The 15,318-nt window shown below is 40.3% G+C and overlaps 1 protein-coding gene across 1 annotated transcript in view; it reads left to right on the forward strand.

The window, feature by feature from the left end:
• The window catches only part of palld (palladin, cytoskeletal associated protein), an 82,535-nt gene that overhangs the window by 29,576 nt on the left and 37,641 nt on the right, over positions 1–15,318 (forward strand). The window contains exons 3-9 of the mRNA XM_088348962.1: positions 8,538–8,713; positions 11,261–11,327; positions 11,413–11,530; positions 11,611–11,673; positions 13,298–13,439; positions 13,593–13,616; positions 14,222–14,341. Of these exons, the coding sequence (XP_088205088.1) occupies positions 8,538–8,713; positions 11,261–11,327; positions 11,413–11,530; positions 11,611–11,673; positions 13,298–13,439; positions 13,593–13,616; positions 14,222–14,341 (710 nt within the window). The remainder of the gene's footprint in view (positions 1–8,537; positions 8,714–11,260; positions 11,328–11,412; positions 11,531–11,610; positions 11,674–13,297; positions 13,440–13,592; positions 13,617–14,221; positions 14,342–15,318) is intronic.

Raw genomic sequence — 15,318 nt, forward strand, 5'->3', positions numbered from 1 at the left:
CAGAACACAATGCACGACACGTTGATATCAATGACAATAAAGACAAAATCAATTCAATTCAAAAAACGCAAAGCAGCAAGGGGACGATAGCTGGACTTTGCTTAATGTGATTTTCCATGCTGGGTCTCAGGAATATACATGTTTGCTCATCTCATCATTAGTTGAAATGGATATTTCCTGTCTTTAATTGTGTATTGCACTCAAAGACAGAAGGTGATAAACCTAGCAATGGCACAAAAGGCCACTTATGATTCTAAAATAAAACACAACTGAAGTAACATAATTACGACTAAGTAAACAAAGAAATTATACACTCATGACTAAATATAGGCAGTGACATATTTTAACAATACAACAGTAACTATTTTTTCTATTTTAAACTCAGCTTTGGGTACCTCATTAGTCGACGATGGTTTTCAGATTTGTTCAAACTGCGACCACTATTTGTTTAGTCGCTGCATTTCCTGTTGAACAACAGGCGCGTAAATCTTCAGGCCTTAGTGGCTAACTCCGATTTAGCGCCTTTCTATCCGCTGCATATGAATCGCCACTCGTCATCCCCGCAGCTGTCCGCCCAGTCCGAAATATTCAGTCTGACCTTCCGAGCTTTTCGCCGCATGCGTCCCGTCTGTCATGAAACGTCTTCCTCTGTTTTACTGCACCGCATTCCCGCATTCATGGTCTCCGGCTGGCGTCCATTTGTCCTGTTGTGATGCACGAGTCGTGTTCACCGCGATTACAATAATTGCAGACTGTGACAATGGATCCTTGATAAATATCTTTCAAGTTAATGATCCTAGAATGTGTTGTTTCCTTTGTGCAGTTTTGTAAACGGATGAAAGATTTGGGATATTTTTGTGACTACAGTTTAATGCCTCATTTTCCTTTGTAGCAGATGCTAAGCTATAACCTGCTATGCTAGATTCTCTTGAAGGCATATTTCTGGCACTTGAGACATTATAATAACATTTACAGATCAATTTTATTGAACATTTTTGACTTTTTTTGAATTAGTTTTTTGTCTTATAGTTTTTTTCAGTGTTTTTCAACCAGTGTGTCTGGGCATACTATTGTGGCACAAGACCGTTTGTTGTAAGAAATAACCCAATTTTATCTTTGCAAAAAAAGTGCCATTGTTCAGTATCTTTGCTTTCTTCCTGTGATCAGCGAGTAATTGTAACATTCATTTGTATCAGTAGGTGGCAGCAGATTGCTATTACAGACCCTCCCCTACTTACGACCATTCGACTTACGTGAAACGGTGGATACGAACATTTTTTTCGGGATGTCGAAAAATAGTCGGACATTGCTGTGAGTTAGATTTGGTATTGTGTGCACCTTTTTCCAAGTAGAGGACATTAGTGTAGTGCTTCTTTCTGTAGCACTGTGAAACGTCACCCAGCGTCCACCCCGAAGAAGAAATCCAGCTTCTACTTCCTAATTCATGTGTAAACATACAGCACGCTCGGAACGTTAACATTTTTATTGTTTAATATCTCGTGCATCCATTCATTATGGTTGGTGTAAAGTGTAAAGAAGAAGCGAGCCGTTTCTTTTGAAATGAAAGTGGGATAAGAGAGCTTGATGCGGTTGAGAGAATGGTCTTAATGTTTTTTTTCCGGCCACTTTTTACCATGGAGGAGGACCTCTTAAAGCGCAAATTCAACTTACGAACAATCGACTAAAACTCTCGTTCGTAAGTTTATTTTACATATCAATTCTCAGCTTATAAAGTAGTACAGGGAAATATACTAAATTATTGTTGATTAATTATTTTTTTCCTGAAGCATACCATTTAAATATTTTTTCCCACTGGCACAACATTTTTGCTAATTAAAGTGTCATTTTTGTCAAATAGTTTTACAGAAAACAAGACACAAACGGAGTAAACCTTGAAAATTAGGTTAAAATGTAATACATTTCAAAATTACAGCATACTTATGAACCAAAATCTATAACCTGTAGTATCTTCTGAGCCTCAGTGACCACAAATGATAAGGAAACGCTGTACATATAGAAAACATGATAACTCAATTTGAAAACAAAAACACCATAAAATTCTTGCTGATAATTAATCTATAAACATTTTAGATGGACGGTGTGCTCAAGATATTTTTTTATGCGTCTAGAATCAAGCTTTTACAAGAACAACAGTTTTATGCTCGGTTATTGTGGATAATAAGACAATATGTGGCCCAAATATTCTAAATCAGTGTTTAGGTTGCGCATTATTTTATTTTGAAAGTCTGACTTTGATCAGGAATTGTTACATTCACTTTCTGCAAAGGAAATCTGTCTTGCCTGTCACGACCAGAACGGAATCAGGACCCAAATGCGTAGCGTTAACCACAAGTTTATTGATAGAAAGAGCAGGGGCCACGATTCGGTGCTCGCTGGACGCGGCAAGCAAGCCGCTCATGCAATCGGATCGTGATCCAAATACGGAAGTGGATCTTCCGTAGCGGGAGATGGCAGTGTCAAGGACAGAAAAACAGGTCGATAGCCGGGACACGAGAGCAAAAAACGCTGTCGGGACCAAGAACGGGTCGTAACCCGGGACGGGAAAGCAAACGTGGTCGGAATCAAAAACAGGTCGGAGCCGGAGAAAAACGGGGAGATCAGGAACGGACGAGTGGAAAAAACGGGCGCAAAAAAAAAAACGGGACAGGCACAAGTCAGGGTCAAAATGCTTGCCTTGTAACTACAGCGGTTCACTGATGGACTGACAACCGAAGAGTGATAGGACTGGGCTTATAAAAGGACAGGGAACCAATCAGGAAGCCCGCAGCGGCTGGCGCCAAATGAGCGGGCACAGGTAATACTAATCGGCAATGATGACATTGCCAAAAGTTATACAAAATATGTACTGTATGTAATTCATACCTGTCAACCTCTTGATCATTTTGAATTGTGTAGGCCGTATAACAATTTTTGTTCGGGGAAATTTTGTTGCACTGAGCTCATCTTGCGCATTTCGGCTTTAATCGGGATCGTCTCGGTCACAGGTAGCAGATGTTATCATAGATTTCTAATATTGTCATGTTATTCTACATAGTCGGTCACGGTTTATTATCGCGTAATAGGGGGGATTGCAACCATTAATCCATCCATCCATCCATTATCTGCACTGCTCATCCTCAGTAGGGTCGCAGGGGTCCTGGAGCCCATCCCAGCTGTCTTCGGGCAGTGAGCAGGGGACACCCTGAATTGGTTGCCAGCACACGGAGACAGACGGCTCACTCATTCACACCTAAGGACAATTCGGACTGGCCAATTAACCTAACATGCATGCTTTTGGTATGTGGGAGTAAACTGGATTGCCCGGAGGAAACCCACCCAAGCACTGGGAGACCGTGCAAACTCCAAACAGTAAGGTTTGATCCCATGACCGCAGAACTGTGCCGCACATCCGCTAACCACTGCGCCGCCGTGCTGCACGCAACCATTAATACGGGACCAATTGGTTGTGGTTGAAAGGTATGGAAAGTATTTGGCGACTATTCATAGTACTTTTTTGTATGAAAAGCAGAAACCAGGAAATCTGAATTTTTTTTTAAAACAAACAACTAAAGTCTCATTTAGCATTAACCTAATCTTTCATCTGTTAGCATAATCCTCCTCTCACACGCAATCTCTTTCAGGACGTCTCTATTGTAGTTTGTAATTAAGTCTAAAGACGAGTTTTGTGGGTCCAGCTGCACTCCACTTGAACTCGCGCGGTTAGCTCCGCTTGGCAACGTTGGAACGACAACAAACAAACACGGTTAACGACGTCCACTTCCATCCACATTCCCTATTTATTTTTTTACATCTTCTATTGATGAATTGGAGTCCCTTCGCTCGCCAGCGTTCTCCCACGCTTCCTGTCCGGTTCGCATCTGGTACGGCGGATGCTTTTTAGCTATGCGGTGAAACCAGAGAGCTGCACCGGCGTATTTTCCGTTAGCGGCGGCAAAAATATCAAAAAGGAAAGAAAAGAAGCCGCGTTAACGCGGGCCAAGGTGGCTCTTTGCACGCACTTGGAAAGCCAGTGGACTGGTTTTATTTTAAGAAACCCATTTTTGATGGTTTCGGTTTAGACGGTGGGATTTTTCTTCTTTCCTTCAGTGCTGCATTGGCTTTTTTGCTTTTTTCAAGAACGGATGGGCCAGGTGGTCAGTTTTTGATGATAAACCAAAAACTGTTGGTCTTAAAAAGAAATCATACGGTTTACATTGATATTGGTGATAAAACTTTTTCTTACTATGTTCTATTTATATAATCCTAAATCGGGTTTAGCCTAAATGGTTATCTGAAAACTACAAGATGAACCCGGTTTTCAAGGGGCACAACACTTCAAAGTCCGCATATTTCCATTACATAGCACAGGGTGTCAATCTCATTTTAACCCAGAGAGAAAGAGAGAATGAGAAAGCGAGAGAAAGAGAGACAGAGAGAGAAAAAGGGAAGGGGAAATCGAGAGAGAGAGAGAGAGAGAGAGAGAGAGCGAGAGAGAAAGTGAGAACAGGAAAGCGAGAGAGAGAGACAGAAAGATAAAGAGTGAGGGAAATAGAGAGAGGGAGAGGGAGAGAGAGGGAAGCGAGAGCGAGAGAGCGAGAGAGCGAGAGAGCGAGAGAGCGAGCAAAAAGCAAGGGCAAGACAGAAAGAGAGAGAAAGTGAAAAGCGAGAGAGAGTGAAAAGAGAGAGAGAGAGAGAGAGAGAGAAAGAATTACAAGTACAGCGTTTGTGAGAGGCACCTGGCTTTGGCAACATCAAGTGGACATATTTCAACCTGCAGCTCGTTTTTCTCTTGCGCTGATCCGGCCCGCGGACCGCCTGTTTGACACCCCTGATATAGCACACGTGCAAGCAGCCCTTTATTTTTGTTCCAAATCCGATGCGGTACTTTAGCTTGCAATACAGATAGGAACACTATCTGTACGAGTGTTCCAGAGTACACAGGACTACAGGATGAGCGTAGTGTGTCAGGTGATGGAGAAAGTCTTGAATAATGGCTTTGCAAATGGCAGGAAATGGGTGGTAAGGCAACACCAGGCTGACAAAAGAGTCTGCACCTTTCACGCACCCTCCCTTCCTTTTCAAATGAGCCAGTTTTTTGACGGATGTTTTAATGCCGCACGCCATACGGAAATAAACGCTAACATCTGTTCTTCGCAAACTTTAGCCGAGTGATTGTCTGCTATGATGCCGGGCCATTAAAGTTGATTAATCCGGGACGTTATTGTTGACGTCGAGACGAATATTCAGCTGTTCCCTCTTCTGTCTGGCCTCTGATCGATTTTTTTGCCGGCTAGGTAGTGGCTTTCTGAGAATTTTCCAAATTGATTTGGTCATTTGCTACCGGTGTGGATGGAGTCAAGTCTAACTTTTTGACCTAGCATACACTTCGCACTTGTAATGAAAATATAAGACCATTGACCAGACGCCACAAACGTCCCCTCCTAAGAGGAACAGCTTTTTTTCTTCCCTGTGTTCATTTTCTTATCTGGGTTATGAGACAAGATGTGGGTCAAATAAAAGAGCTAAAGGAGAGCAGTTTTTATTACAGAATTTTCCGGACATAAACGAGCTCCAGAACAATGGAAAATCAAAATGACTGACCACTACTTCAATACTTGAAGGGCAGTTCAAATAAAATAATATGCTCTATAAAGATAAATACAGTGAAGTTTAACTTACTTTTGGGAGATGCGCTTCAACAGTTAGGCGACCTACTCCTCAGTGGTAAAAAGTGGCAGAAAAAAAGTGTTCCAACCATTTTCTCAACTGCATCAAGCTTTCTTATTCCACTTTCGTATCAAGAGACACGGCTCGCCTCTTCTTTACACTTTGCACCAACCATATCGAATGGATGCACGAAATATTAAACAATAAAAACGTCAAAGTTCTTAGCGCGCTAGAGATACAGTGCAGTGTGTATACACACGAACCAGGAAGTAAAAGCCGTATTTCTTCTTCGGGTGGATACTGGGTGACCTCTCACAACGCCACACGCCGGTAGCTGCGGAAAGAAGCACTACAGTACTGTCCTCTACATACGAAAAAGGTGCACACAATACAAAATCCAACTTACATTAATGTCCGTATATTTTTCCACATCCCAAAAAATGTTCGTATGTACCGTTCTTTGTAACTCAAATGTTCGTAAGTAGGGGAGCGTCTGTATGCGTGAATGAAAAAAAAAAAGTGCATCGTAACAATATTGGTATGAAACGAAAGGCAATACTATTTAGCAGCAACAAAAACCCCAAATAGGTCACAAGATACTATATATATTAGCAGAAGCAAAAAAAGAAAAATAAGTCAAAAGGTATGTTTTCAGTTTTGTGCACTTGTTTAGGGTGTAGATGGCCCTGGGGAAGAAGTTGTCTCTGAGCCTATTTTCCTAGTTTTGAGGGACCAATAGCGCCTACCAGAGGGCAACGGGTCAAAAAGGTAGTTCCTGGGGTGGGAAGTGTCTTTTATGATGTTGATGGTTCCTCTATGGAATCAAAAGCTGGCAATCTCCTTTAGACTGGGCTGAAAGCAGCCAATAATCTTTTGGGCTGTGTTGATTACTCTCTATATGTTTTTCCTGTCTGTTGTCCTTGCTCTCAGGTACTACACGGTGATGCTATATGCTAGGGGAAAGAGCAAAATAACATAAAAAAGAATTTCAGAATAATTAGGCAAAAATATTTACAAGGTATAAATCTTGGAAACTGGCCTTATTTGTAATTGCGTTAGAATCTATTTCCAGTGTTTTTTCTATCGATTCCCCAAAAAAAGATTTTTTTTCCTCTTCACTTTACAACACTTTTGCACGGTATCACAAGCTGGCAATGTCCTCTAGACTGGGCTGAGAGCAGCCAATGATCTTTTGGGCTGTGTTGATTACTCTCTATGTTTTTCCTATTTGCTGTCCTTGCTCCCAGGCACTACATGAGGATGCCATATCCTAGTGGAAAGAGGGAAATAAGATTAAAAAAAAATCAGAATAATTAGGCAAACATTTTTACAAGGTACATCTCAGAAACTGGCCTAAATTGTAAGTGCATTAAAAACGATTTCCTGTTTTTTTTCTTCTATAGATTCCAAAATAAAGTGTTTTTTTTTCTCTTCACTTTACAACACCTTTGCACGTTGTAGTGTTAACACGCAGGCTGACGTGTTAAAACAAGATGGTGGGCCAAGTTTAAGCACTTCCGGTCGCGATAAGATGGCGCAACACGCCTGACCGGGTTTTACTCCACCTGTCAACATCGTTTCCACATTTTTGGCCGCTGCTTGCCTAATCTTTCACGAGGCTCCCATCCAATCGGTCAGATGTTAGGTCCTGAGCTTCGAAAGGGAATGCAGCTTGGTCAACACTCGTTGAATAAATAATTAAGGGATTAAATACTTTTCCATAGTAGATATTTGTGGTATAACTGTTGTATTTTGTAGTATTATTGTAGTTGTATTTTTTAGTGTATCCTTCACAATATTCTTTTGTAGTTTCTTGTTGTAATATTCCCGTAGTTTGTTGTATTTCAGTCTTTCTGTAGTGGTAATATTTCTGTAGAAATATTTTTGAAGTACACTATTTCGATTGCAGTATTCTTGCAGTATTTCGGTAGTATGCCTGTGGTATTTATGTAGTATTTTCATTGTATTATTATTGTAGTATTTCATTTGTATTTTTGTAAGATTTCACTCGGTTTTATTATTGTAGTATTATTGTTGTAATATTTCTGTTGTAGTATTTTGTCTTTAAGTATTACTGTAGTAGTATTTTTGTAGCATTTTTATCGTCTTATTTTCTCTTCAAAATGAAAGCAAAATTATAGATTAAGTCTCTGTTTTTAAGGACTAAAAACACAGTTCTGCGGTCATGGGATCAAACCTTACTGTTTGGAGTTTGCACGGTCTCCCAGTGCTTGGGTGGGTTTCCTCCGGGCACTGTGTTTTGTAGTCAGTTTGTGGTATGTTTTTAGTATTTCTGTAGTAGAATTTTATTTGTGGACACACACGCGTACGGACAACAAGGACAATTTTTTTTTTTGTAGTAGTACTTTATTTACCTTTATATATATTGTCATTGGTAGTGGCAGTGGTTAACGCACGTGCAGCACAGTTCTGAGGTCATGGGATCAAACCTTCCTGTGTGGAGTTTGTACGTTCTCCCGGGCACTCCGGTTTCCTCCCACATTCCTAAAACACGCATGTTAGGTTAATTGGGCGGTTCAAATTGTCTCTAGGTGTGACTGAGCGAGTGAGTTGTCTGTCTCTGTGTGGCCTGCGACTGGCTGGCAACCAGTTCAGGGTGTCCCCTGCCCGAAGATAGCTGGGATGGGCTCCAGCACCCCCGCGACCCTACTGAGGATAAGCGGTGCAGATAATGGATGGATGGATTTATTGCCATTATATTTTGATCATTTACTTTTGGCGGCCCGATGAAAAAGCCTGATGGGATGCATGTGACTCCTCCAGCCTTAGTTTGCCCACCTCTGCCCTAGCCAGTGATGTAACGAAACGGTTCCTTTTTGTTTTTTTACAATGTGGTTTATGTCGGACAGGTGGTTCTGCGAGGGTCGCGAGTTACACAACTCACCGGACATCCAGATCCTACGCGACGGCGAACTCCACACGCTTGTTATCGCCGAGGCCTTCGAAGACGATACCGGCCGCTACACTTGCGTGGCCTCCAACAGCCTCGGGGCCGACAACACTTCGGCTGAAGTGTACATCGAAGGTATCCTGCTGCCTAACTTTACCCCCTAAATACAAGTTATTCCAAAAATTAGGGATGTTTGATTTTTCAAATAGCAATACCAAAACAAATATTTTGATAAAATTCCACATAGTAAAATGACCTGTGTTAATTTAACAGATAAGGACCATACGTTCACTGAGGTAATGTTAAAAGTTTACTCTAAATTAAGGAGAGGGATGGGCACCACAGGAATTGGTGCCCTTAGCACTCTCGTGGTTAAGGGATCCAACAAACCAACTAAGTGTAGCATGGGGATTGCATTAAGAACACCTTTTTCATGGCAATATTCGATATTTACAAAAATGTACCAGTAAATATGCATTTTTCGTTGAAAAAGCTCGGAAAGCAGTGACTGCATTTTCTCAAATGCTTTGGCCCACTTTCTTTGCGGATGACATTGCAGAGAAGGAGAAAGGTGAAGATGGGGGTACCTGAATTTTAAGTAGATTAAAAAGTCGCTATCCAAATAATTACTTGAGTAAAAGTATAAAGGTATTTGGTGAAGAAAACAACTCAAATACTGAAATAACGAAGTAACGGGTTCAAAGTCGCCTAATGTAGAGAAGTAAGAGTACAGTTTCTTCTTTACGACTCTACTCAAGTAAAGGTAAAAACTATCGTGATTTAAATGTACTCCAAAATGTCCCAAAACTTACTCAAGTAAATATAACAGATAAATGTAACTCAATACCACAGACCTCTGCTATAATAATATACCTGGTCCAAATCTGTGTCAAAACCCATTTCAAGATTGAGAATCAGGATCACGGTCAGTGTAATTGTGAGTATGGGTCAGCAAACAGTTTAAAATCTAAATCACAATTGGAATCATATTACTCATTATTAATTTATTAATCAAAACCTGGATAAGAATGTAAAGATTACTATCAGAATTTAGGCCTTGATTATAGTAAGAATCACAGCATTCAAAATGACATTAACATCTTGTTCAGAATGAAGACAAATATCATGTCAAGTCATGTTTATTTGTATAGCCCTTAATCACAAAGAGTCTCAAAGGGCTGCACAGACCACATATTATTGCAAACTACAAACTATTATTACACCATCCTCAGCTCTAAAACCTACATGAGGGCAAGGAAAAACTCAAAAACCTCAACATGAGGAAAATGAAGAAATCTTGATAAGGGACCAGAGATGAGGTAATCCCATACCTGTCAACCTCCACGGCTCCATGCCCGTACAAACGGTCGTATTTTCCCGGACAAAATACAAAATAATTGTACACTGTGTCTTTTTTTTTTCGAAATGATGCATGATGGGAAATCCCCAGGCGGCAGACGCATGCGATTGACAAATTTGCGTTTTTCCGTACAGATTTCGTACTCGTCTTAAAATGCATAAAAAACTTACTTTGTACGGCAAAACCGTACAAGTTGACAGGTATGTAATCCCCCTTCCAGGTTGACCAGGCTGAAATGAATGTTGCAATAACAAATTATAAACAGATATTGTCGACATAAAATAAAGGTTATTCATATGCTATAGAATAGAAGTGTGTTTTAAGGCTAGATTTAAACAGTTCCACTGAGGTTGCAGATCGAATCTCAGGGGGAAGAGTATTCCACAGCACCGGGGCCCGAATGGAGAATGCCCTCGAACCTGTGGATCTCTTCTTGGCTCTTGGGATCACTAGTAGACCGGCGTTTTCGGAGCGAAGGCTCCAGACCGGAACATATGGGGAAATTAAATCTGAAAGATATGAGGCAGAAAATCCATGCATGATTTTGAATACTACCAACAGAACCTTAAACTCACAGCTCACAGGGAGCCAATGCAGGTTAGATAAAATTGGGGTAATGCAATCAAACTTTCTTGTCATTTTGTACCAGCTGCAGGCTTTTGATTTTGGACTTGGGGAGACCGGAGAGTAGTGTATTACAGTAACAAGACGGGAGGTTACATGAAGACAAATATCAGAATTTGGGTCAAGTTAAAATGTGAAACCATCTAAATCTGGATTAAAACCAAAACATAATTAAGATGACAGTAGGTATCTTGTATTGGTATTGAGGATTGAGAATGGTATTGAGTATCCCACCAGCCTAAAAATACATAAGGTCAAGCACCCCAAACCAATACCATAAAATAAACCTAGAATCGTATCGGAGATGCTTATACATGCACAGTTAAATTACCAGTGTTAATTCAATACTCTGCAGATAAAAACCATGTGTTCACCGAGGTAGTGTTAATACATTCCAAGCCTGCATCAGAATCCAGATAAAAAATAGTATCAAAATTTGGGTCGTGGTGGATTTTAAGAATTCCGGATCTGGATTTCAGGGTAGTCAGTAATAGTTTTCATTTAACAAGAGTAAACTTTTAAAACTACTTCGGTGAACATGTGGTCCTTATCTTCAGAGTGTTAAATTAACACAGGTCATTTTACTATGTGGAATTGGTACCTACTAAAATAAATTTTTAGTGTATTAAATTCAGAACACTGAGTGAATGGAAGAAGTTGCCATAATGGACACAAATCTGACTTGGCGTTGATTTCAGGAGCATCGTCGTCCGACTCGGACGGAGAAAGCTCGCCGGCAAAGTCCAGATCGGCAACCATGCCAGTGTACGTCATTTCGTGTTGACCTCAGACTCCATTTCAAAGTCAACAAAGTTAGGCATGAAATGAAGCAATCCCTTTTGTCTTTCAGCTTTCAGAAGAAAACGACCACTATGTCCTTGACGATCCGCTCGTCATCACCCAATACTCCGGAGGTGCTGCCTCTTCGCTCCACGCTGGTCCAGTCTCTGTCGCAGCCTCTGCAGCGGGTGATGACTCGGCAACCGCATGTGACTATATGTCGATTCGGGCCCACGTCTTCATATGTTTTATGTGTTTGTACCTTTAGACGCAGAGCCCGGTGTCGTCCCTCTATGGGGCTGAAGGCTCGGGTCCGCCCGCGTTCACAAAGGTGAGAAAAGTGTAGTTCTTTTGCACAATGGAATCCACACCTTGTAGTCGCCACCATAACTGGCATCTGACTAACAAAAACCAGTGCCACAGAGCACAGCATAGGAGCATTAGACAACAGTGCCATACAATGGTCAAATATTACACACTGGGGCAATAAATCCATATTGTTTCCTTTCCCCCTTTTTTTAAAAATCATTTTTCATTTTGGGGCAAGGTTTGGGTCTTCTTTTTTTCAAGTTTGGCTTCTTTTTTAATCTTTTTTGTTTTAGTAGTTTTGCTTCAGTGTTTTTTGGCTGTAACCATTTTGGATCTCTTGGGGGGATGTGTGTGTTAAAAATAACTTTTTAAAAGAAATCCCTGTATGTCATGATTACCGATGTGAATCACCTGTGCCCGCTCCTTTGGCGCCAACTGCCCCGGACTCTAAATGGCTCCCTGTCTCTATTCAAACCCACTCCTATCTGTCCCCTTTTGTCAGTCCGTCTGCGAACCTCAGTTAACACTAGGGAAGCCTATTTCGACCCTGACTCCCACCTGATTTTTGCTCCCGTCTGTTCCCCTACTTCGACTCCTTTTTAATCCTGACCAGGTCTACTCTCCCGTCCCGGCTTTCGACCTCTTTTGTCACCGACCACGTCTACTCTCTTTTCCTGGCTTACGACTCGCTTACGACCCCGACCACGTTTTTGCTCTCCTGTCCCGTTTTCCGTTCCCGACACTGCCATCGCTCGCCACGGAAGATCCACCTCCACATACAGAGCGACCTGCTTCCCGCGTCCAGCAATCACCGGATCGTGGGCGCAACCCTTTTTCTTTCTTCCAATAAAACTTGTGAGAAACGCAATGCAAGTGGGTCCTGTGTCTGTTCTGGTCCTGACACTGTAGACATTTTTTTTATTTATTTCCTTTTATTTATTTTTTAATAATGTACAGTATTTTCTTTCTCCCATTTTATCAAAATAATTGTAAGTAATTTTTTTAAATTATATTGGTTAAAATTATGTTAATTTTGTTCCGACCTTGTCTTATTAATACTTTTTTGCAGTTGTTTTGGTCAGATTGTTTTTTTCTAATATTAACATATACTGTACGTATACTGACTTATATTTGTATTGTAAATATTCGTTATTTTTCAACCCAAAAAATTCTCCTGGCAAGAACTTTGTTGTTTTTTTTTCCACACTTGCTATTTAGTTATTCCTATGGCTAAAAAAACGTAATTTCTAAAAAAAAAAAAAAAAAAAAACACAAATAATTTAAATAATAAGTAAAAATACATTGAATGTCATCAAAATCTGGATTTTTTTAAATGCTCAAAGGTAGAGGGATTGGCATTTATTATATATATCATTAGAGGAGGCTGATGTAATTGTTCACTATCTTGCTGCTGTGGGTACCTTAAAAACAAAAACAAGAAATGACAGTAAGATTGTGCGTTTTGGTGACATTGAGTCTCCGTATTTTTTATTTTTTATTGTGTTTTTTTAGTAATCACTTTCGGTTGCACAAGACAATATCTGTCCCTTTAAGTGGTGTTCCGATCCTGTGAAAATTGATGTAGAAGTTCAAAGAGATCAAATTTAGCCCTCACATTTTGTTTTTGGTGCTTTGTTTTAATTTAGCTACTGCAAGAGGCGCAGGCGTCAGAAGGCCAGGTGGTGGTTCTGGAGTGCAGGGTTCGTGGGGTCCCCCCTTTGCAGGTCAGGTGGTATCGCCAAGGCGAGGAGGTCGTGGACTCCCCGGATTTTCGGATTCTTCAGAAAAGTATGTCGCTTTAACCTTTGATCACCAACAACACTAACACATATTGCCTTTACATTTATGAAATTTTCCACTGATTAATAATAATAATAATAATAATTGCTTATTGGTTGACAACTGCTTTCTCTTTTTTTCTTGGTATGAAATATGCATCAGAGCCCCGATCTGTGGCAGAGTCAGGTATGTCTTAAGATAGTCCCTCTGACATAACAACGTCCCAATGTGCAGTCAGATGATGTAAACACTATGAATCACAACAAGGCAAACACTCTAACTTTCAGGTGTCGGCTCTTCAGACCGTGACTCACCCGTGCGCAAACGTTGTTTAGGATTGCCGACTGCACTACTGCGTCTCACGCGTCCGTCATGTCTCGTTTGCAAATGGAATAGCGTGTCAGTGTCTCGATTCTACTTTATGGCTTAAGGCCCCCGGGGCAACATTTAAGCACTGCAGCCATACAAAAAAATCACAGTGAAAGATTTGCAGTCCAGAAAAGCAAGAACGAAGCATCGTAAACTAAAACGACCCCAGGGTTCGGACTAGTACGCACAGTGGAAGTAGAGCACAAATGCAGTATTTTGTAATGAATGAGGGTGGAGGACGGAACACGAAACAACAAATTTAGATTTAATTAATTTTGTGCGCATGTAATGTAAATCCAAAACATCAAATCGTTTAACAATGATCCCTGTGGGACTCCGCATGTTCTCGAATAAACTTCAAGCTACATTTCCTCCAGTTATTTATCATTCCGAATATTATTAAAACATTTTGTTTTCACCAGATGAGATCTGCACTCTGGTGATCGCGGAGGCCTTTCCAGAAGACGGAGGCCTGTTCTGCTGCACTGCCTCAAACCTGTATGGTTCTACCAGCAGTTCTGCACAACTCACTGTAACAGCGGGTGCGTCATGCCTCTGCATTTGTCATTGTGATGGCACTTAAAAAAAGGCTTGTAGGGCTGTGTGGCAAGAAGCCTGAATTAAGAACACGTGTTAGCAATATTCTATTTGGAAAGAAATGTGAATATTGTAGCGAGCTATGTAAAACCCACTACAATATTCCGTTTTTGTTGAAAGCGGACAGAAAGTGACAACTGCGTTTTCTTAAATGTTTTAGCCCACTTTCTTTGCTAATAACTTTCCAGTGAAGTAGAAAGGGGAAGATAGGGGTACTTGCATTTTCTATCCATCCCTTAAATGGTATACCTGATGCAAAACCCAACCCTGGGATGAATACTGATCATAATAAGGATTAGAATTGACATTGATTAAATCTATATTAAAACCCATTTTAGGATTAATATCAGAATTAAAAATCAGTCAGTGTTAAAATTAACATATGAATATGGATGAAAAGACAGTTTAAGAATAAAATCTAAATTGTTATCAAATTTGGCATCATTAATGCTGTCCATATCTTGGTCAAAAACCAGATAAAAAATATTGGAATTTGGGTCAAGGTGGCTTTTATGAACATTTGAATCTGGATCAAAACCAGATCATATTAAGAATTGCATTTAAAACTGGTTCAAAATACAGCTCAAAATTAAGATCAGACTTTGGGTTTTGGTGGGTACTAAAAACATCTACAATTTGGATAAGAAACGATTGGAGTTGTGATCATGGTGAAAATTGATGATGACATCTAAATCTGGATCACATTTAAAATCAAGATTACTATCAGTATTTGGTTTGTGGTGGGTCCAAAGAACATCAAAATCTGGATCAGGATACAGTTTAAGATTAAAATCACAAATGGAATCACCTTTAACATTATTAATACATTCCAAGCCTGCATCAAAATCCAGATAAAAAAATAGTATCAAAATTTGGGTCGTGGTGGATTTTAAGAATTACGGATCTGGATCAGAACCAGATC

This window comes from Urocampus carinirostris, chromosome 12, assembly GCF_059441175.1.
Source record: "Urocampus carinirostris isolate Australia breed hairy pipefish chromosome 12, RoL_Ucar_1.0, whole genome shotgun sequence".
Taxonomy (NCBI): domain Eukaryota; kingdom Metazoa; phylum Chordata; class Actinopteri; order Syngnathiformes; family Syngnathidae; genus Urocampus; species Urocampus carinirostris.